Raw genomic sequence first — 24,700 nt, forward strand, 5'->3', positions numbered from 1 at the left:
TCAAACATTATTTTAAAGTAAACTTCTTCAATCGAAAGTGGAAAACCAAACCACCAGAATAAAATTTTGTTCTGGCAATCTTGGGTTCCCTATTTTTCTATTTCATTTTTTCCTTTCCTTTTATTCCGCACTATTTGCATTACCCTAGAAGTCATCCATAATCAGTCTCGGTCTAGAAGAACAAATTCGATTATTTGGCTGTAAAACATCGTGTGCCTTTTCCAAAACAAGAGAACTGGTAAAACAAAACAAAAACAGCCTCAATGGGCATGAAAAGTTGGAACCTATCGTGGCGCTTGGAAACTTGGGCAGTTTTATTTTTCTGCTCAGGATTTAGATTTCTATCTCAAGCTACTTGGAGGACGTTAATCTCCCCTTACCCCTCCGGAAGCCAGTGGCAATTCCTTCTCTTCCCCTGTCGTACACCACAGTGGAGAGTCTCTTATTTTCTGAGACTCTCTGAGCTGGGGTCAAAGGCGACCAGAGGTAGTTTCTAACCGAATGGCGTTTTAGAAATAGGAACAGGAAACATAGAAGTGGCTCAAGAGTGGCCGCGAGCAGCAGACTGGCTCAGCCGCCCAGCGGGCAACGCGAGCGCCGGCCCGCCCTCCCGCCCGCGGGGAGCCGGCAGGGTGTTCGCGGCGCCAGCGGACGCAGCGGGTTTGCGGGGCCGACTCCCGCGACTTCCCGGAGGGCGGAGGCCGCGTTCCCGGGCTGGTGGGCTGGAAGGCAGGCAGAGGCCGCCATATTCCCGCCTCACCACGCCCGGGCGGCCGGCGGGCAGCAGCAGGTTGGCGGCGGCCTTGGCCCGCAGTAGCGGCGGCCGGCTGGCGGGGCGCATTGGTGACCCGGCCCCGCCCCGAACCCGGCCGGGGGCGGCTGTGACCGCTGCGCCCGCGGGCCCCGCCGAGGGCGCGGGAGAGGGAGGCGCCGGCAGAGCCGGAGGGGGCCGGCCCAGCCGGGGAGCTGCGCGGACGAGGCGAGAGCCGCACTGGGAGGCGCGCCGCGGCGGCTGCGAGCTCAGGAAAACCTTCCAGGAGGGGCCGGGCGGCACCGCCTCCCGGCTCCCCTCCTCCCGCGCCCGCTCCCTCCTCCTCCTCTACCTCCTCCTCCTCCTCCTCCCGCCGCCGCTGCCTCCCTCCCGGATCTGTGCTCCAGTTCAGAGAAAGAAGAAAATGTGTGTGTGTGGCGAGGGGAAGGGCGAGCACTGAGCAGCCGCTCCGCGCCTGGCAATCGGGGCCGGGGGTGGGCGTCTGGCGGAGGCGGAGGCGGAGCGGAGGCGGAGGAGCGCGCCGCGGGCAGGCGAACCGGGTTTGCGCGCGAGCCGGGCGGTGGGCGCCCAGGAGCCGTGTCAGGCGGCAAGGAGCGGGCGCACCGAGCGCAGGGAGCCGTCGGCTGCCGCTCGCTGCGGGGACGCCCCGGTGGATGTGCTCTCGCCGCTGGGCGCACAGCTCAGGGGAGCCTCGGCGGCGGCGCGGGGGGCGAGGCGGGCCGCCCGTTCTTGGGGAAGGAGGCGCGGGCGTCTGAGCGAGGCCGGGCGCGGCGGCCTTCCCTCGCGCGCCCCCCGAGCCAGCGCCCGCGAACGCCTCCTGCGCCCGCCTCGCTCCTCCGGGCGGCCCAGGCCGCCAACTCCGCCGAACCCCCGGCCCACCTGGTGGCCCCGGCCCTGGCCGCCATCCTTGCGGCGGTTCCCCAAGCTCGTCCCGGACGCGCGCCCGGGCGGCGGGGGCTCAGCGGCCACCGCTGCCTCGGGGGAGCGAGGGCGGGAGGGTGTGTGTGCGCGCGTGTGAGCAGGGGGTGCCGGCGGGGCTGCAGCGGAGGCACTTTGGAAGAATGACTCTGGAGTCCATCATGGCGTGCTGCCTGAGCGAGGAGGCCAAGGAAGCCCGGCGGATCAACGACGAGATCGAGCGGCAGCTCCGCAGGGACAAGAGGGACGCCCGCCGGGAGCTCAAGCTGCTGTTGCTGGGTGAGTACAGCTCGGTGCTGGCCGCCACGGGCCCTGCCGCCGGGCCTCTGCGGCCCCCGCCCACCACCTCAGGTCCCTGGGGGCAGCAGCCCTATGAGCCCCCCGGCCCCGGGCGCCCGCGGCTCGCCCCTTTCCTTCCCGGGCGCGCCCCCGGCCACTACCCGCACCCTTGCGGGCGCGCGCGCGTACACACACACACCACACACACACACACAACACACACACACACACACACACACACACACACACACACACACACACACACACACACACACACACACACACACACACACACACACACACGGGTCCCGGCTGCCCTTCCCGGTGCCTCGGCGGGTGCCTATTGGTGTCCCAGAGGACTGTGCATTATCTGCTAAGTGGCAGATCACTTGGGGTTTAGACGCGGGGATGGGAAGGTGGGCTCTAGGGTTGATCTTTCAGTGTGGTGTCCGCGGTGCCGAGTGGGTTAAGTGGGGCCGGCAGCTGTGTGTGACCCAGAGGGTCGCGAGCCGAGCAAGGGCGCTTTGGGGGATGGCGTGTGGTGGGGTGGCCTTTGTGCATCCATTATCGTGCATTCTGGGGTCTGGAGGGAATGGTGGATTAGTGGGCAGGCTCGCGACTCGATTCTCCAAGGAGTGATGATGAGGATACCGAGTGGTTGGCCCTCCGAGGAAAGGGGCTTATGTTTTGGGGGCGGGGCGGGAGGGCAAGCTCAAATGTGTCATACAAGTGCTGTTTTCTAGCCACCAGACCACTGAAAGGAGAGACCCGAGGAGTTTCTTGGCCGGTGGATGGTGACAGGCGTGTTTCTCGGCTGCACCATTTCTTCCGGATAAAGATGAGGGATAGGAGAGCGTTGTGCTGTGTGGTTGTTGACAGCGAAGGGTGTCTTTTGTTTAATGAGGCGACCCAGATGTAGGCCTGAATTCACAATAGTTACTACTGAAAACCAGTGCAGCCGCTCAGTTACTGTCCTGGAAACAAATAGAAACCTTTTGTTTAAAACGGACAGAATTTTAATATCTTTGAAATCTGGGCTAGAAGGAAAACGGAAGCATACAGCAAAAATTTAATCTCTAAAAGAAAGAAAGAAAAACCCACCCAACATTTTGCTTTAACACTTAAGTTTAGCAAGAAAATGCCATTTCTCAAATAGGAATTCTATTGATATATTATCTCTGAGAGAATGTTCAGAATCAAGCCATCAGGGTTCTCATACAAGCCAGTTTGACATAACTCTGAGCTATTGTGGTAGGAAGAGCAAACAGCTTTGCAGTAACAGGCCTGAAAAATGTCTGCACTTGTATTCTAGATATTTGCGTGTGTAATAAATGCATTTCTCAAACATTTCTGTAAGAAAAGAATATTGTCTTATCTGGAGCATTCCATCTGCTAGCTCAAGGAACCAATTGCCTTTGGGACTGAACTACTTATGTACTGGATCATTTACAAGCAGGAGCAAAATATAATGAACCCAAATAGTTACCAATGGTTAATTCATATGCCATGATTTATGTGTTCATTTTGAAACCTGATTAAATAGATGTGCACATATTTAAAAGAACAGAGGCAAAGAGCTGAGTGAAAGAGGTGGGCTTCAGGGAATGAAAGGAGCTAGGGAAGGGGAAAATGTAATTGAAAAGTGAAGGTCCTTTTTTTTTATTCCCCTCCTCTTTCTTATTTTACCTTACTTCAAATGGCTGAAAACTTGCTGTTGAAGGTGTTTTTTGAATTCTCAAGATTGAGAAGAAAATAGCGAGGGCAAAAGGAATATGTAGTGTTCAAGTACATGATGCAGGGGAAAAGCATGTGTTTTAGAGGGACTTGCCTTTGACAAGGGTTTTATTTTTATTTTGCTTTGTTAACAGTCTGTAGGTTTCTGCTAAACTCTGAACAGGGCATTTGAGGTTCCTTAATCAACTCTAACTGCCTGAAATGTGACAGTTCTGGGCCCATCAACTCTTGAGTTAAAGCCTAGGGGTTTGTTAAAGGTCCTGGATTTAAATATCTAAGAGGCAAATCCATTTATATAGATGCTTAATTACATACTGTATATCTGAGTAACACCATGCTTTTAAAAATGAACTTGGAGATATTTTCTGAGAAAAAAATGTAAAGTAAACCAGTTTTACTGCTAATGTGGAGGTAGTGTGGACAACTTTTTTTTTTCTCTTATTAGATATTTGAACAGGATTGTTAAAATAACCCCACTTTATCCCCCAAATATGGCCTAATAGAAGTAGAAGAAAAAATATATGAATTTAGCGTCTGCATTCATGAATGATATTTATAAATCATATAGCTTTCTCAGAAAGTGATCTTTGGACACCATGTAAGGATTGCTACTGCTTCATATTCTAGATATGTTGCTTTTGTAAGGTAACTACTATACTTCCTATACTATTTAAATTGTAATGATATATACTATATAGTATATAAATGTAGATTTGTATGTGTGTGTGTAGGTGTGTGATTTCACAAGTTTGAGTTCAGGAGGGAAACCAGGGTAGATTTGAACAAGTGGATATCTTGGGGAGTGGTTTTATATGAGGAATTCCTGGGGTGCTGCTTTGTGAATAGACTGAATTTTTTGGTTCTTTCCTTCATTTAAATGACACCTGTGCCAAGGGGATTACAGAATGTATCCTGTCACAGTATAAAGATCTGCTAGTATTCTTAACTAATATATTTAAATGGAGGAATCATCTTACGTTGAAATGAAATTCAATATAACATTATTTTCTAAGTGAGTTTTAGTTCAAGGCATGACACCATTTTAATGGAAAAGGATTTGCTTGGCAGAGATAAAAGTGTTGACTCTTGCATTTGTTCACATAATTATTTTACTTTTACATAGTAATAATATAGAAACATTAGAAAAGGAAAATAGTGGTTATCTGACTAGATAATCAAGTGTGGCCGTAAAAATTAGGCTATTTTGATTCATATCCAGCAATTATGCCAAAGTCTTCCAAATTTATTCCATAATACTTACATGTTATAATTTTTAATTACTAAAAAAATGAACTCTGAAATTGCTACTATGAGTAACATTAAATTCTGAATTCTTGCTCTTTTTAATGTATTCATTCTTTGAATTCATTTATTAGTGTTCATTTTCTTTGATATCTGAAAGAAAACTTCATATTCTACACAGATATACAAGAGAATATTTTATCTTGGTTTAACCTTTATATATTTTATATATTTTCTATGTATAGAGTACATTATCTTGTGTAATTGATTCATATTCATATGTATTTACTGAATATTTCTATTGGTGGCACAGAGGTCATACTATTTAATATTAATTTGTACTTAAATCTATTTGAAACAAGTGGCTCTGAGTGTTTACTTCAGATCATAGATATTCGTTGTGAAATTTTATTCAGTTCCTTAATGGTACATTTTTTTTCCCCTGTTAGCCTGTTCTTATTTTACATGTGTCTGAAATATTTACTCTTTAGATTATAATCATCAAATACGAAGATTTAACAAAAAGTTTTTTATTGATTGGATTCCACCTATTGGAAATAGGCAAAGTTTAGGCCAATTTTAAATGGAAGGGTATATGTTGATTTTCTGAACAGCATTACATATATATTTGTAGATTCTTCTGTTCTTCACTATAAGCTTGTGAGCATAGGATTGTGTCTGTGTTTACTGTTAAATCCCAGCTTCCAGCACAATATCTAGTTAGAATGTTCTCAATAGATATTGGCTGAATGAATGAATGCTAGAAATTGTGACAGTAATGAATAAATTATAGAGACATGGGGATCTGTAATGTTTTATCTGTGGTGGATATAATCATGATCTTAAAAAAAATTGCATCTCTTTGAGCTGATTGATTACAGATGCATTTTAGGACGGGAGGTGTTAATGTTAGATGTTGCATCACATGTTGAGCCAGTGTATTATAGTTCTGACCTGGGTGCATTTGGGAATGATAGCGGTCATGCTTGAAGAAGGAAAGTTGAAAGAAAGAAGGACTTCATATCTTTCCCTACCCCTTTTTTGGGGGGGAGCAATCCTGGAGGTAGAGCCCAAGGCCTTGTGCATGCTAGCCAGTGCTCTACCATGGAGCTACATCCCCAACCCTTCCTACTTTTTTACTTTGAGACAGGGTCTTGCCAGGTTCCTCAGGCTGGCCTTTAACTTGAATTTTCCTCCTCCGGCCTCTGAATTGCTGGAATTACAAGGTGTATGCACCATGCCTGGCTTCTTAATTACTTTTTATCAGGTAGAGTCTATTTTAAACCTATCATCTTTTTGCCATACATTTTTCTCCATGGTAAGTGAATTTTAATTTTGATTTTCTCCTAGAACATCAAACAGATTCTTGTGATTTCCTCATTCAGTTATATGAGGAAAACCACAGTGGTGGTTAAATAGAGAGTATTAGGATTGCAGATGGGACATTTTAAATATGAGGAGTATACATTTGTACTGAAAACTATGGTTGTAGAAGAGAAAGGGACCTGGCAGGCTGGGAGAGTCCATTCGTGCACATCAGGGTGAAAGTGCCCTTCCGTCTGTCCTCTAGTAGTTCGTTTGGAAAGAATGGGCATGTTAATGGAGGAAAATGGGTATGTTCATTGTCTGAACTAGCCTAGTGGCTGTCTAGGGTGGCTGCTCAGAACCCAAGAATGAAAGCATTCCTTCAAGTAGTCCTAATAACAGCCTCTCTCTGGAAATACCAAAATGTGGTGTTTATGGTACTGTTTTTAAGGACTGATGGATTTTATTTTTTGCTACTCTTTTAGCTTCCACGTGTTGAGTGTGTTTTGCTAAATGTCAGGATTTATATGGGTGCATTTTTAAAAAACAAATTGCTTATAGTTTATATCTGAAGATTGAAGTGGGAACATCTCTCATAAAAATCAAAACTGTACCTTTGACTAACAAAGCCTTTGGAGTAAGATTTTGCATTGCGCTTTGTAGATTCATTGTTTAGATCTGCCTTACAACTGTAATTCTGCGCTTATGTTATTTCTTCATATGGGAACTTCCACCCAGGTTAAAATCCTGCTGAACAGCAAAATTATTCTGTTTGAGTCTATTCAAATGTTTTTACATAGGTTTAGAAAAGAGAACCAGAAGAATCATTTAGTAGCCATTTTGTTTACCACAAATAAATTTCATAGTCTCTTTTATTTAGGAAAAACTGACCCAGCTCTACTTTTTAAGAAATGGCTCTTGTTTAGTTTTCAGAAGTGCCTAATAAATATAGTTATGATATAGTTTATTACAGATGAATTTTTAAGGACCTGAAATAGCTTTTGCAGTTGAGAGACTGCATGCTATGCTGAACTTAACAGAAAAAAGGAACAGATTTTTCTTCATGATCCAGGCAAACTTATACTTGAAAAGAAATTAGCAAGATTTTCTAAGGATGATTTTGATTATAGCATTTATATTAATTTTTCCTTAAAGGGAATTGCTAGTTCTGTTGATATTTGTTGAAATGTTATTTGCGTGTTATAGAAAGAAAATAGGGAGCTTTAAAGGATGTGTCTTGAAAGAGAGAGAAGCCATTTTAAGAAGGTTAAGATTGTTTTCTTGCTAAGAAAGTGGAGTGAATCTGTTTCCTTAAGACACGGTGTATTGGGTTGAGAGGAATACAAGTATTTGAAGCAGCAAATTTAAATTCTCATTTCCTGGTTGAAGAGGGAGGCAGAGACATTTTTCAAAGGGAAACTTGAATAATGGCTTTTAAACAATGTTAAGATCTTTGCAGAATTAATCCTAGGGAAGTGTGAAATAGCAATAGAAGGTAAAATGTGTGATTGTTAGTAATTAAATCTGTGGCAATAACTGACTACAGTAAACAGCGAACATTTTCTTCTGTTGAATGAACATTAAAGAAAGCGATTCTCAGACTTGACGCTGTTTTGTATGAACAGCTGTTACTAATAAAATGATAGGAAGTTGTTCGACAATCACCTTTGATTTGTTGCATTACCGATATGTAAGAAGTCTGATTTCACAAACAACATGTAATTAAAAAAAAAAGAAAAAAAACCTACACATACTGACAAAGTGAGTTAATGGATTCTAAATGGTCATGAATGTATGCATTACAAACAAAAATAAACATAGATGTTGTGGTGCTTAGAGCCCCAAACTGAATTTGCTACATAGCTCTGGGTTAACCTTTATACTTGTTCATTATTTTTGAAATCAATATAGCATATTTTGTTATAAGCCTTCATGGTTAACATTTTTTTTGTGGTTTTGGTGCAGGGGATTGAACCCTGGGCCTCATGCATGCTAAGCATGACCTCTACCACTGAACTATACATACCCAGCCCCTTCATAGTTCAGTTGCAAAGAAGAAAATTAGTATCATTAAAAAATAAAATTATGCAGATGTCTCAAATTAATTTATTAAGTAAGTACTCATCAGTTACTGGAAAATAAACATTTCCTATAAAATTTCATATCAGGCATACGTTAAGAAGGAAATTGTATACCAAATGTTGGCCTAATGAACAAATATTAAGTACCCACTGTATGCAAAATGATGTGTTATATGACGCACTCCTTATTTCATATGTGGCAGTGGGAAGGACTAGGAGTATTTCTCACAGGCTTGTTTCATAGTAGTTGCCCATTTACTGGCATGTCCTACTAACTTTTATCCTTCCTGGCTTTGGCTTTTCTGTTGACTTTTCATACAAAGAAAAAGAAAAGAAATAATCTGAATGAAGGCCATTGTAGGAGCTTTCTGGGGATTTACAACTGGGGGAAGCAGATGATTTTGAGAATTTAAATTTCTAAGTTTATATGCATTATTTTCTTCGAGCATGTCATTTTTTGCATTTAACTGTGAGAAACTTTATGATTGCTTGTCTTATGTGTCTATTGGATTGGAGGTTCCATGAAGGCAAAGATAGTTGCATTATCACACAATGTTTACTTAGTTGATTTCACGTCGATTTTATTACCAGTAATTAAGGGTGTATGGGTAGCTAGATTCCCCAAAGAAAGTAATGGACGTGAATTTAAACTTCTTGCTTTCTTTTAATGGATATCATCCATAGATTCTTCATTTTCTACTCCTCTTTGCTGTTTTGTGGGCCACCTGGGGCACAGTAAAAGGTATTCTGTTTTAAAGATGGGATGGTTTGGCTCTTTGCCTGTTTCAGTCATTCTCTAGGGAGAGTGTTTCAGGTGAATATTCTCATATTGTTTCATGTTGAAAAGCCAATAACAGTTCATTCAGCAGTTTCAGTGGAAGACTGTCCTTTGATATTGAAAATTCCATGCACCTTTATTACATGATTAATCTTGGATTTGGATTGTGAGCAGTTTGATTGCTTTAGAAACAAAGTAGTTGTCTCAAGGAAGTATATAATGGATTGTGGTGTGGTTGAGAATAAAATATTATTAATGTCATTATTTTCCCAAAACCTCACAGAAGGAACAATAATTGATCCACAAATTAAAGAAAAAGAGGTAGAACAAACTTTTTGGCTCTGTTGTAGGAAGTGCATAGTGGTATTTAGAAACATAATCGTGTGTTTCTATTTGACTTGTATTTTTTTCCCCTTTGTAGAACTGGAACCATAAGTTAATTGCCTTTTCCAAGATTTTTGACTTTGTTTTTGTTTTTTTGGTCACTACTTGCTAAAAAAATCAAAATAGAATTTTGTCTCTTTATTGTTCTAAAAGCATTTTTTTTGTCATTTTAAATGTTTCTTTTCTATATTTCCTTTGCTATGGGAGCAGCAGGGTGATTGGTGGCCTCTTCTACCACAATATATTTCCTGGTGACTGCAGCTGTTTAGTTGTTTCTAAAGAGAAATGCTCCAGTGATTTTTACCTACCCCCATTATTTAGGCTGCAGGTACCCCTAAACCCTTCCTTGTGAATGCTATTCACCCATTTACTCTTATCATGTCTTCCTTAAAAATGCTGGGAGGGGTTCCTCAGATTCTCTGGTTTATACATTTCCTTAAGATTTAGAGAACTTCTAAGTTGGTGCTTCTGTCAGACATCATGTGGCAGTGAGCTGGTGAGAGGGGAAGTTGGGTGCTTTAATACATTAAATGAAAGGGATTTGTGAACTTGGGTGTAGGAGATGATTAACTTTCTTTTGCTTTACTTACTGTGGTCTGCAAAGCAAAATTCGTTGTCACTGAATAAAATGTAAAATTCTCCTTCTTTTTCCAGAGGGCAGGGACTTGAGATTGGTTCATGATTACCAGCAGAGAATTAGTGAGCCAGAGCTGGGTAATATAAGGGGCCACTGGGTTGTGAAATAGGATGCAGTGCATTTACTCCAAGGGGAGAAGATCCTGTACGCTGTAGGCACATGTGGAGTAAAGGCACATCTTCTTCATTGAACTGTTTGTGTGTCTGGTCTCAATTATTTGAGAACTTTAGTGGCACCTCTTTCTGTTTGCATTTCCTTGCAGATATTAAGGAGGATGATAGTAACCATGTCCTTTGTCTTTGTTACACCCAGGCAGCCTGAGTACATTTTTAAGGTGGGTTTGTTTGCTTTTTCAAGAGAAAGATGCTATACTTTCTTGCTGTGTGAATTGGTATTTTAGGATCTACGCTTTGCAAGTGCCTTCAGCCTTCCTGATATTATACATTCTTTCTGCAGATGGCAAATGCAGTTTTCCTCTTGTCCTGGAGAGCTGACCCATTTCCTGTGACTTGTTCTAATAATACAGGATGACTTTAATGCTCGTTCATAGCTTGCCCTTAAAAGAATGCCAGGATACTTAAGTATTTAACCCTCTTGGCTCTCTTAACTTGTGTAATATGTTTTTGAGAATTGATAAACCATGCAATGATTTAAAAACAATGGCAGACTGACTTTGTGAAAGTTTATTTGACTAAATAATAAAATACTCCTTATGACTGTGTATTCTGGATTAATTATGTGTATTTTTTCTAAAACCTGCAACTGAAAAGCTATCTAGTATTTCTGCCTTATGTCTGCTTTTTTCTTTTTCTTCGTAGAACTAACCTTAGGTATTTTTGTTCCTTTGTTTTGCTTACTTTTTCTTTAGCAACCTATAGAATGAAGAGATTGGATGAAATGATCTCTAAAGACTGTTTGAACTTTGAAACTTTTTCTGCTTCCCCTCTGCAACTTCTTCATCCCCACCACTTTTTGCCTGAACTTATCCCTGGACAAAGGGTCTGAGCTCCCCACCCTTTCCAGTGGTGATGGGGTGAACAAGGAAGCATTGCTGGGTCTGGTGGGCTGTTCCTTACTGGCCTGAATCTTCTTTCTTGTCCCTTCATAACAGCTTTGAGTGCCCTGCAGGCAGCTTACCACTTCTAGGGAGGGCTCAGCGAGGAAGGAAGGCCTGTGAATGAGGCCTTAGCACGTCTGTCCAGAGCTCCCCCTCCTGCTGTCTGGCATGCTGCTGATAGTTGCACTGTCTTCATAGGGAATGGTATCAAAAACCTCGTGTTGTATCAGCATGAGTCTCTTGCTTCCTGCAGGAAGGGTGATATCCTGGGAGGCACAGTGTTCAGGCGCTCCTCTGCTTAGGCTTGGGTCTTTTCTTACATAACCTTAGCCAGCTTTCTTTCACTCACTACTTCTTTTTTTTGTTTGTTTCTTGACCGAGCCTTAAGCATTATTTTTCATGTTCCTACAAGTAATCTCTGCTCCCCGCATCCATGTCTGTCATTTTTAGTTAGTCCTGACTGGTTTGCCTTGTGAGCCTGGTCGTCAAGAAGGCCCCGCACACCCAAAGAGAGTGCATTTGGGGTGTTGCTTTGTATCTGGATCTAGTAGGTCCCTTTTCCTCATCTTTCCAGGAAAGATTCAGCAGTAAGCCTTGGCTCATTTGTGTTAATTTCTTCTACCATTGTGTCACTGTTTCCTTGGGGCTTCCATTGAAACCAGAAAAGCATGCATGGCATCATTACTGAGATAAAGAATTTTCATGCTTTTTTGTTTTAAAATATATTTAAGGTTGTAACCTCCAACCCGTATCCTCATTTGGCATGACTGAGATCAGAGGAAGCTTTAAAAAGTAACTCCTATCCTGTGTACATATATGATTACATGACCTGTGTAACTAACTCTACACCATGCACAACCAGAAGAAAGAGAAATTATACTCCACTTATGTATGATGTGTAAAAATGCATTCTACTGTCATGTATAACTAATTAGAACAAATAAAAAAAAAAAAATAAAGTAACTTCCTATGTTCTTTGTATCTGGAGAAAGGGCTTTGGCCCAAGAAGAAACAGCCAGACTCTTACCTGAGGCCAGGAGAAATGCTATAAAAACAGCCTAATTCTTGGGCTAGAATTGTGGCTCAGTGGTAGAGTATTTGCCTAGCATGTGTGAGGCACTGGGTTCTAGCCTCAGCACCACATAAAACTATAAAAAGATCCATCATTGGGCTGGGGAGATAGCTCAGTTGGTAGAGTGCTTTCCTCACAAGCACAGGGCCCTGGGTTCAATCCCCAGCACCACAAAAAAAAAAAAAAAAAAAAACCAAAAAAAAAAACCACAAAAACAAAAAAAAAAAAAACAAACCACAAAAAAACAAAACCGAATCCTAATTCTTCTGAAGGTGCCAGGCAGGTAATTGGTGTTCCTGGGCCCCTGCTTTCCTCCTGGCCCACTGCCTCTTCGTTATCTTATCAGTATCAGGCTTTCTTACCTTGATCTTAGATCTGGAGTTGGACAGGTGCTGGGGGAAAATGAGAGCAAAGGAGAGTAATGGGGAGTCCATGGGACTTGGAAAGGTAGAGGGTATTTGCAATAGGGGTAGTACAGTTATGTCTTTGGCAGGCTCTGGAGGGAAGGAGAAGAGAGCATAGGAGAGGTGGGTGCCTGTGCTTTTGTTTGGTGTCCTCTCAATCTGTTTCCTCTGCTGGCTCTACCACCTGACCATATTTCTCCATCCTCTCTCACACCTACTGTGTGATTCTTCCAGATGGTGGTTGGGGAGATGAAGTGTAGAAGCCTGGGTTGGATGGGAAGTTTATGTCATAGATACTCTATCCTGCTAGTTAGATAGACGTAAGTGCAGAGTTCATGTGGAATAGAATCCTGAAAATCATTCACAAATTAAAAAGAAAAATTCTTGCATTTTTTTTTTTTATTTCTGTTAGCTGTTTCAGGTGATAGAAATACATCCATTACTCTCTTGAGAACTCTGCTCATCGGGTGTTAGGTTATGAGAGTCTCTTGAGACATCCTCATCCAGGAAATAGGCTCTTACCTGGCTTGCTTCTCATATAATAGTGTGCCTTTTAGTGGCCCAAGGCAATAGTAGATAAGCAATTTCATGAGGTACTCTTGCCAGATAGATTTATACTCAGGTGGAGGCATGTACAAGTAACTTTGCAGTTTGTAGATCAGTTGGGCCATTACATCCAAGCCTAGCAGTAGACTTTGCATGTGCACTTGTGCGCTCTGGGAATTGAAGCGTGCTAAGCCTATATTTACTGTTGAGCTGTGTCCCCAGCTCTTTTCTCTAAAAATTTTAAAGGTACCAAATCCTTGTTTCTAATTGTGACCAGCATTCAAAATGAAGTTTCATTTGTCCATGTTATCAACTTAAGAGGATTTAAAAAAAATTTTTTTTAGTTGTAGATGGACACAATACCCTTATTTTATTTTTCATTTTGTGGTGCTGAGTATCAAACCCAGTGACCCACATGTGTGAGGCAAAGCGCTCTACCACTGAGCTACAACCACAGCCCATTAAGAGGATTTCTTGACTCAAAGTGTGGGCAAATATATTTTGAAAAATCTGAATAATTTTGAATAATTCAAGAGAAGCATTAGTGCTGAAACAAAAAGATACTTGAAATCAATCTCTGGTATTATTGCCAATCACTTCCTGATGGTCCACTAACTAATGAATTGCCATATGTTGGCTCCTTTTGGACCATGCTTGGCTCTACATGGAATCTGGAGAGGGCAGGATCTTGCTGTGTTCAAAGACTGATGGCCTCTGAACATTCTAGTTTCTCCTGCTGTGCTAAGGGTCATTTAAGATGTTCTCCAAACTGTAATAGAAATGACTTGAGATTTCAGGCATGTATCACCTTTTGTAGTGATAATTCCCATAAATTTCCCATATTCTATGGGAGAAGATACTTGTATGTTGCTTTATTAGTTTCTGACAATTTGTACTTTCTTACAATTTGTATTTACATACAATCATTGACAAAGATTTGCATTTTAATAGAGAAAAGTGTAGGACTTCATACATATCTTTTTAGGGAAATTTTAACTCCCATTATGTTTTCATGAAAATCACCAGCTTTGTCTACTGAGAAACACATTTTTCTGTTCAGCTTTCCACTCCAGGCCATGGTTATTATGAGAATACAAATTCTGCAAGGTTTTTCTAAATCTCCAGAGTCTATCTATGAATTGCTACTCAAGTTACAGTGTATCCTTCCCAGAATTAATTAATACATGGAGCATCCCTAGTCCTGAGTCATGAGATTGTCCAATGATTTATTTTTTCTAATAAAAATATTCTTCCTTTATATTATGTAATGTATCTTCAAGCATTGTGGGCTGAACTGGATTTATATTGTATTCTGTTTTTGAAATGAAATAAAGCATGCATACTTGAGATATATATCCTCTGTTGGTATGGTTGTTTCTAAGAAAAAAACAGTTATTTGATGAGAAAACTGTTGTGTTTAATAGAAAGTCCAAGTTTTGAGTCAGGAGAAGAGGTTTATTTTTTTCCTTTTGAGATTTAAGAAAAGTAAATATATTGTTTTCATGTTAGCCTTTGAAAGAGTAACAGCCCATTCTGTTATTTGTCTTGTTTTTCAACAATTTTGAAATTTTACAAATAATGCAATTTTTTTTGCACAAAATTTGAAAAAACTGGTTAAAAATTTATCCATAAATTTATTCAAAATGCACTAGTCTAACTTAAGAACCACGATATTTTTCTGTGCACTATTTCTTTCTAGTCTGTTTTTTCTCCATTTCTTGCATAGATGTAATCATGCTGTACAGTTTAACACTATGTTGCAAGTATTTTGTAAGTGGCAGTATACGTTCATATTAACATTTGAATTTGTTATGTGAATTTCTGTTAAAAGGACGTATACTGATTTGTTTACTCACTTCCTTTTTTTGTTGTTAGTTTTCTTTCAGTGTTTCCGTTTGAAAAATAATGTGATAAAGTTCTTGGTAGATAGCTTTTTAAAACACAAACAGTTTTGTTAGAGAAGATTCATAGGTTATAGGACTTGAAAACTTTTTATGACTGTTTACACATACCCAAAACATATTCTAAAATGATTGTATACAATTGATTAATATTTTGAGAACATCAATAAGTAGGCAGAAAATGGTATGTAATTTTAAAATCTGCACTTATTTGATCACTAGTGAGAACAATCATTTTCCCATATGTTTGTTTTTATTTAGATTTCTTATTTTGTGATTTATCTGTTCATTTCTTTTGCCTATTTTTGAGCTCCAAACATACAAATGAAACTAGCTTTTTGTCATATTTACTGCAATTAGCTTGACCCCAGTCTGTTGTTTTTCTTTTTGATTTGTATTATTTAATACAGACTTTTTAAAAATTATTGTTATCAAACCAAATCTGTTGATCTGTTTTAAAATAAAAATTGAATGTAGTGTGTAACCACATCACTGTTGCATGAATCTTTTTCTTTCAAATTGAAAATAAAGTGTACATATCAGTTCACATTCACAGATCCTACAACATGAGCTGGTCTATATATAATTGGCTTTTTTTTGTCCAGTAATGTGTAAGATATCTTGCCATGTTAATATAATTTTTTCCATCATATTTATTATTTTTTAGTGTTCCAGTGTTTTTTGTTTTCTTTTTGCTGTGCCCTGGGATGGAATCTATGACCTTATGCATGCTGGGCAAACTCTCTACCCTGAGCTGCCTACTCAGCCTCCAGTGTATTTTGAATCATACAGAAAGGAATACAGCCATCTACCAACTCATAAAAGCCAGTTGTGTACATTTTTTCTCAACTCCGTATTCAGTAACTTCACTTCAGCAGCTTGAAATTAGCCATGGTGGGAGTATTTACACCACAGAAATTGGCAAAAAATATTTACCAGGGCACCACTGTTTATACTTGATCCCTACTGAAGAATAGTTACTTTGATTCCATTAAATTTTTTTTTTTTTTTTTTTTTTAAACAATCAGTACAACTATGATATGCTTATTTAAAATGTTGATACCGTTAAATACACTGCCTTTCAGAAAGGTTGTATTGGTTTACTTTCCCACCCTTAGTTTCTGTTTTTGGCTGTTTTGGCCCATTTAACCATCATTGGATTATACCAATCTAAGGGGCAAAAAAAAAAAGTTCTTATATTGATTTGCATTTTATCGAATTGATTCTCTAAAACAGTTTTTATTTTCTAAGCTGCCTGTAAGCCCCTTCACCTACCTACAAAAAATAACAAGTGTCTCAATTTATTATTTAAATTATATATTTAAGAAAATACTTCAAGCTTGCACATTAACATACATCACTAGAAATTTGAATCTTCTCTCATTTATAGGATGAAATACTCTACGCCAAAATCTCCAGGAGGAGAGAAAAAGAACAAGATTACATGATAGGCTTAGCTGTATGCAGTATAATAAAAGCACGAAAGTTTTTAATTGTGATGAAGTCCAATTTACTTTGTCTTTTGTTGCTTGTTCCTGAAATCATTGCTAAATCCAAGATCACAATGATCACCTTTGTTTTCTTGTAAGAGTTAAGTTTTGGTTAGGTATTCCATGTGGGTCTTTGATCCAGTTTGAGTTGCTTTTGTATGTAGTGTGAAGTGGTGTTCTTAACTTCATTCTTTAGCATGGGAATGATCCAGTTGTCCTACCAGCATTTATAGAAGAGACATTCTTTTGCCATTGAATAGTCCTGGCATTTTTGTTATTAATTTACATTTACTTTGTCTTTCTTGGAGCTGCTCTAGGTTTATTGGGATATATTTTTCCTGTTATTAAATATTAAATTAAAAAATTTCAATTATTTAATATTTACTTGATTTGAATTACAAAGGTTTAAGGCTTTGCTTTTTTTCTTAGTCATTGCTGTATAGTGTTCTCTACAGATACTCTAAAATTTTGATTTTGATTTTTTATCAAGGATTGTTTAAGGTAGTTTACCATTTTGCAAATAATTGTAACATTTTTAAAGTTTGGTTATATATCCCTAGTTTTATGTAATTTTGGTAGAGTGTAGCCTTACTGTTTTTTATTTTTTTGGAATTTATTGTAACTTAATATATATATAGTCAGTTTTTGCTTTATGGCTACATAGAAATATATGTGAATATATTTAATAAAACAAATATATGCATATTATTTACTTTTATTATTTATATTTGCCACTGATATCCTTATTCATATTATGCCTGAATCTGCCAACTACTGAGAATTATGCTGAAATTTCTCATTATTCTTGGTGTTTATAGCAGTTTCTCCTATTTACAGAAAATTTGCTTTTTAATATAGATAAGTACTCTTAAGGTACATAAAAAATGTCCATGAGAATTAAAATTTCATCATTAGAGCATTAGCTTTTTATGTAAGTTAATGCTATTCTATCTTGAATTCAATTTGTTGAGTGTTAATACTGTTCTTTTGCTCCCATTTGCTTGTGCAATTCTCCCATTCATTTTCAACTCTTCTTAATCTCTTTGTTGTTGCTGCTCAGTTTTGTTTTGTTTTGTTTTGTTTTGTTTTTAATCTCATCCTGAAGAATCTTTTCCTTAAATAGTTGAGTTTATCCTCCTTACACGGGTTAGCATATAGTAGACAGGGATTTTCCTTTTCTTTTGCATCTGAATTTTGTCTTTGATTCTTTTTTTTTGATTTCTTGCATTTCCTCTCCCCTCCATCCTTCTGCCCTCTGTTGCTTTCCTCTTCTCTTTCTTTGGTATTTGGTTTATATTAGGTTTGTTGTTGCATTTCCCCCTCTGATAATTTGAAAAAGGTATGTAGTATGCTTTTCTTTTTTGGGGGGGGGTTACTGGGGATTGAACTAAGGGCACTTGACCACTGAGTCACATTCCCAACCCTATTTTGTATTTTATTTAGAGATGGGGGTCTTACTAGCATCTCGCTTATTAGCCCCTCACTTTTGCTGAGGATGGCTTTGAACTCAGGATCCTCCCACTTCAGCCTCCCAAGCCACTGGGATTATAGGTGTGAATTATGCTTTTCATCATACAATTTTTGTAGCCTATATAACTCACCAGTAGTATTCATGTTTCTCAGTTTTTTAGCTTCAGAGAAGAAATAATATTTATTGTGTCTCTCCCATACATAATGGTGGAACTTGTTCACCTATGCCAGGGGCTGCAGACTTTTATTTTAACCTTTATTTAAAAAAAAAAAAAAATTTTTTTTTGGTACTGGGGATTGAACCCAGAGGTGTTTACAACTGAGCCACATGTCCACCCTTTTTTATTTTTTATTTTGAGACAGGATCCTGCTATGTTGCCTAGGGCCCCTAAGTAGCTGAGGCTGGCTTTGAACTTGTGATCTTCCTGCCTCAGCCTACCCAGTTGCTGGGATTACAGGTGTGCACCACTGTGTCCAGCTGCAAACTTTTTAATGTAGAATCAGCTAGTCAATTTTTTTTTTTTTTGGGGGGGGGGCATTATGTTCCCTGTTAGAACTACTCAACTATGTCATAAACACTTTGTCAATGAATGGGTATGGCTCTGTTCAAGTAAAATTGTGACAGTCATTCAAAGAGTAAACATCTCACCCCAATTAGAATGGCGATTATCAAGAACACAAGCAACAATAGGTGTTGGCGAGGATGTGGGGAGAAAGGTACACTCATACATTGCTGGTGGGGTTGCAAATTAGTGAAGCCACTCTGGAAAGCAGTAAGGAAATTCCTCAGAAAGCTTGGAATGGAACCACCATTTGACCCAGCTATCCCACTCCTTGGCCTATACCCAAAGGACTTAAAATCAACATACTACAGATATACAGCCACATCAATGTTCATAGCTGCTCAATTCACAATAGCCAGATTGTGGAACCAACCTCGATGCCCTTCAGTTGATGAATGGATAAAGAAACTGTGGTATATATATACAATGGAATATTAGTCCGCCATGAAGAATGATAAAATTATGGCATTTGCAGGCAAATGGATGAAATTAGAGAATATCATGCTAAGTGAGATAAGCCAATCTCAAAAAACTAAAGGACGAATGATTTCGCTGATAAGCAGATGAGGACATATAATGGGGAGTAGGAGGCGTTAGCGTTAGGGTTAGGGTTAGGGTTAGGTTTAGGGTTAGGGATAAGGAGGGTGGTAAGAATGGAGGAAGGAAGGTCTGTATAGAGGGAAAAGAGGGGTGGGAGGGGTGGGGGGGAAGGGAAAAAAATAACAGAATGAATCAAACAACATTGCCCTATGTAAATTTATGATTACACAAATGGTATGCCTTGACTCCATGTACAAATAGAGAAACAACATGTATCCCATTTGTTTAAAAAAAAAAAAAAAAAAAAAGACTAAACATAAAGAAAACTGAAGTAACCTTTGAGTAGAGAAAGGATATTTGTGTCAGATGGAATGAAAGGTATACATGGGTATTCAAGACCATTTCCATGTTCATCATTTTAATCCACATTTCCTCTGTTCTGCTTTTCCCCTTGGTAACCGCCTCTTGACTATTCAAACACATCTGTTCTAATCCTGCAGTGGTGTGTTCTTCCCCCTTGCACTTTCTTTCTTCAGTGCAGTCACAAAGTTAACATTTGATCTTGCAGGCTGTGTGATTTCTACTGTTTAGAAAGTGATTCTACAGTTTCTCAAAATTTAATACATAGAGTTTATTTCTTTTCATACATTCTAAAACTTAATCCTTTGATTTTGTATTGACTACCTGGGATGAGTACAGGGAATCATTTTAAGTTAAGCTTAAAGAACCTCCTCCAAGATTTTCTTATGTATTGCTGAATTATTCAGTTTTCTTTCAGAAATTTTAGTATATATGCATGTCTGCAATTAAAACATTTAGCATTAATTGTGTTAATTACTGATATTTCTTCTTTCAATTTATTTCTTTGCTTTTATTTCTTTTCCTTCACCAGTGATTTGGTTGGATTATAGCTTCCGATAGATTTTTGTTTACAGAAGGTTCATGGATGATATATTTCTCAAGTTCTTGTGTATTTACAAATGACTGTGACATTCACAAATTAACAGTAACTTGAATGTGTATAGAAGACTTAGATCACACCCCTTTGCTATGGACATTGCTTGCCACATGGTAGAATTCCTCTGTTGTTTTCTGACATCTTAATTTGATGAAAAGTCAGCCTGCATACTTTTTCTTTGTGATTTGCTTTTTTTTGGATGTTTATTTCCATAACATAGAAGCTTAACAACTTCAGCAGGTTCTCCTTGTGTTTTATATTCTTTATTACTTATCTTGAAACACTCTGAACCCATTCCATATGTATATTTATTCTTTCAAGAATTTTATCCAGTTTATCATTGAATATTATTTTTATTCCATGGGAATTTTTTTTCAGACACACCAATTATTTTTAATTGGATTTTTGTTGTTTTTCTACCAAAGCTTCAACTTCTTTCTTAATTGTTTCATCTCTGTTCTTTTCCTTGCTCAAATCTCATCTCTGTATCACTTATTTGGCAGTGTTTGGCATAAAAAAATCAAGTTCCAATAATTAGATATTGAATGAATGAAGTGCCTCTCTTTTTTTTTTTGATGCTGCAAAACTTATTTCTAAGTTTTGAAGTACTGTTTTTTTTTTTCTCGTAATTTCCTTTCTTTTTTTAAAAAAATATTTCTTCTAGTTGTTGATGAACCTTTATTTAATTAATTAATTTATATGTGGTGCTGAGAATCAAACCCAATGCCTGCACATGCTAGGCAAGTGCTCTACCACTGAGCTACAACCCTAGCCCCTAATTTCCTTTCTTAACTGAAAATTTTCATTTCACCTTTTTAAAGTCTTTTTTTTTTTTTTTCCAGTTTCCTAGAGTTAATCTTCCAAAGCATTCTCTTCCCTTTCCTTTTGCATGTTCTGTGCTGTCTTCATTTTTACTTAGGAATGTTCCAGATTTTGTCTGGTCTTACTATTTGTCCAAACACAGTGTGGGTGGAATCTCATTAACTTCCTTCCGTATTTGTCTTGGGTCTGTTTGTATCTCTCCCTTAGCACTTGGAGCTGGAAGGCTGGAAGATGATGGTATATATTCTGATTTTAGCTATTCTCTGGGTAAGTGGTAGGGAGGGCTCTATGGCAGAGGCCATATCAGCCAGTGAGCATTGCTTTTAATTTTGTTGCATTGTTCAACTAATTCCATTTGTTTTTCCTCCCTTGGGTGATGAATGAGCCATTTGAAGAGAAATCATTGTCTTGTTTTGGGGATTTTTGTTGTCTGCATCTATTGGGTATTTTTCTCTTCCTTCTTAAACCACCATGTAAAGCAGGTTGTCTTTCAGCCTCACGGTTTCCAGTTATTAAGTCAGGTCAGGTTGTTTACTTATTCTTTAGTCCCTTTATGTCTAGAATAGGTAGGAATGTGAGTTCCAATGAAGAGGTTACTTGGTTCTCCAAGTTGGGGGATACCAGTGAGTTTTGAGAAACTTAGTCATGTGTTTTCCTCAACACTATACTGTTTTTATGAGAAGAGCTGCATGTGGACTCCCAGCAGGTTCTCTCTTTTTGGTTCATTTGTATTACTTCCATTTGATAGCTCCTTTGCTATTATTAATGTAGATGAGAGTGCACATGTGCTCTCTCTCTCTCGGTTCCTTTTGAGAGTAGAGAGGAAATTGTCTTTTTTTCTATTTTTTGTTTTAAAAATTTGAATTGACACCTAGTATTTGTACGTATAATGGGATACAGTATAATACGTTGATACATGTATACCATATGTAATGATGAAGTCAGGGTATTTAGCATTTAAGAGCACTTTGCCATCTTTCCAGGAAGTCTGCTTTATGAATCTTGATGACTGTAATTAACACGTGTGAAGCCCTTCATGGAGAGGTATAATTATAGAATCTCAATTGAGAATGTGCTGTGAAGTCCAAGCTTGCACCTTATATTTGAGTTGCCTCTGTAACATCCCCAATTTTTTGTTAGTCTTCCCCCTCTACGGTCAGTGGTAGGAGCATAATCCCCCAGGAGTAATTAATTCTGTCTTAAGTTGTTTTATGTTTGTTAGAAAGCTTTCATACGTTGAGATGAAATCTCTCCTGTAACTAGCCTTAGGTTCCATCCCTTGGGGACATTGGAACCCACTGGAACACGTCTAATTGCCCAAGTAATTGAAGTTGGTTTCATGATATTCCTGGGAACTTCTTCCTTCTTTATGGAAATATCTTGTTTTTCATAAAGTAGAAATCAAGTTTTGTCCTTTTTTTAATCCTAGATGTTCCTGCCACCCCCCTCCCAAAAAAAAAGAAAAAAAAAAAAACAAAAAAAAAACCAAAAAACAAATTAAAGGAAAAAAACAAAACGGGGGAATCCAACACTGGAGGTACGGTTTGATGAAATCAGAGGAGACACTGTTTCTGCATCTTTTCTGGAACTGAGATACATGTGATTCCAGAAATCTTTGTCTTTTGTCCAAATAAGTAATTGTAAGAGGTATCTATTGATTTCGAGCTTGAAGGCTTGTGTGCGATGTCTTCCCGTATACCAGTTGTTCATGTTTATTTCACCTTTCTCAATACAGTACCACATTGCAAGTCCTGTTTTTGATCTGTGAATGTGCACACAATTCTCTGCATGTTTTCCCTTTTTCCTTTACCATACATATATTTTCATTGATTTTTTTCCCCCTCCAAATCCTTAGAGTGCTTTTCTTACTGAATTTCATGCTGATTGTGTGGGAATAGCCTTCCAGGGTCAAATTCATTTAAACTTTATTCCCAACTTCTAGCATTTGTAACTTTTACCCAGTTCAGTTTTAGAGGAAAGTAGATGAACCTGTTACAATAGAATTAATAATGGATTACTTCAGGACAAAAAGTATTTTTTTTTTTTTTTTTTAACATTACTACTAAAGATATGGAAGAGAATAAGATTTCAGGACATACCTCCATAATCCATCAGTCAGTATGAATCTCCAGTTGATTCAAGCTTTTGGTTATAACTGCAGTTTATTTACCTAATAGGTATAAAGCCAAAAGTGCACTAATTTTGACCTCAGTTGTTTGAGGAATGTTGATATAAAAGGTTAGAGAGAAATTTGGGGAAGAGACCTGCTCTTATTTGATGTAGCCCAGTCTCCAGTCAGCAGGGTCAGCCAGAGGGGCCCGTCCAGGAGGGTCCCTTCCTCACCATGGTCTTTGTGGTGGTGGTGGCAACATTCAAGTGGTTGGCATTGCATTTTGATGGTAGTGTTTTACTCTCTCCTTATATCCTGAAGTTTAGGGTGTCTAATAGTTTATAATGGCCATTATTATTGTTTTTAAAAATATTTTTAGTTGTAGAGTGACACAATATCTTTATTTTATTTATTTACGTGTGGTGCTGAGGATTGAACCCAGTACCTCACCCATGCTAGGCAAGTGCTCTACCACTGAGCTACAACCCCCAGCCCTAATGGCCATTTTTGTTAAGGAGGAATTTTTTCCCCTCTCCTTTCATGAATTCTAATTTCCATGTAGAAGAAAAGAGATATTTTACAAAAAGCAAATTTTATCTATTTATTTTACAGCCAAATTGGTTTAATCTTTTTCTCCATATAAGGCAAGTGGTTCTACAAATCTGTATATTTTACATAATTTGACACCATGCCCACATTTTTAGCACCAATGCTAGCTAGTGTCAGTGTTTAAATTATCATTTAGGAAATTGAATAGTTGAGTGAAGTTTGTATTATTCAGGGTGTGTGCGTATGCGTGTGTGTGAGATTATTTAATAAAAAACTCATTTCTTTCAGTTAGGTTGAGGGTTGGTGGCAGGGAAGAAGCTGATAGGAAATAATTGTTGTCCTTTAGCAAAACAATTTGAGAAAGGATCATGTCCTTCCTTGCTCCCTGTTTCTTAATTGAGATTTGCCTAATAAGCTCATGTCTTTATGAACTGCCAATAAGAGGCTCTTCATCACAGTGGGCACATATTCATTTCTATACAGTGGTCAGCCTAGGAGATTGCCTCTTTCTACAGCTTATACCGTAGAAGGTGACTGTGTGAAGATTGGAGTATATTACCTTAACTGGCAGGGACAGTGTTCTCTTGCTAATTGCTGTGTGTGGTGGGTCTTTGGTTCAAGAGTCACATCTTTTTTTTTTTTTTTTTTTTTTGTGGTACTGGGGATCGAACTCAGGGCCTTGTGCTTGCGAGGCAAGCACTCTACCAGCTGAGCTATCTCCCCAGCCCAAGAGGCACATCTTAATATCATTTTGGGTCTCATCTCATTGGAAAAATGGGCTCATAAATTATAAGTAGTACTTTCACTAAGTTTATTTCCTCATTAACTTGGTACTTAACCAGAATGTCTTCTTTTCTAACTGGATTATTACAACTAGTTGGAAATACCTGAAACCACTACTTTAAATTACTTTTAAAAAGATTTTGGCCATTACATCAATGTTTAAAAATTTGTCTATACCTGAGTTTACAATGGAATTACTTTGCTAAATCCAGTTAGGTTGAACAAAATTTTATATACCTTTTTGCAGATTTCATCCTTAGAAGCCAAACCTGAGTTTTTAAAATGTACTGACTGCATGTGGATGA

General features: G+C 38.9%; 1 protein-coding gene and 1 long non-coding RNA gene across 2 annotated transcripts in view; both read left to right on the top strand.

The window, feature by feature from the left end:
• Positions 1-1,774: 1,774 nt before the first annotated feature.
• The window catches only part of LOC306644819 (guanine nucleotide-binding protein G(q) subunit alpha), a 273,199-nt gene continuing 250,273 nt past the window's right edge, over positions 1,775-24,700 (top strand). Inside the window, exon 1 of the mRNA XM_079112105.1 lies at positions 1,775-1,969. Within this exon, the coding sequence (XP_078968231.1) occupies positions 1,834-1,969 (136 nt within the window). The 5' untranslated portion in view covers positions 1,775-1,833. The remainder of the gene's footprint in view (positions 1,970-24,700) is intronic.
• Positions 18,607-24,429, top strand: LOC306644829. The gene is made up of 2 exons (XR_013759481.1): positions 18,607-18,706; positions 19,483-24,429. It is a non-coding gene; the product is annotated as an uncharacterized lncRNA (long non-coding RNA).

This window comes from Sciurus vulgaris (genome assembly GCF_902686455.1).
Source record: "Sciurus vulgaris genome assembly, chromosome: 15".
Classification (NCBI taxonomy): Eukaryota; Metazoa; Chordata; class Mammalia; order Rodentia; family Sciuridae; genus Sciurus; species Sciurus vulgaris.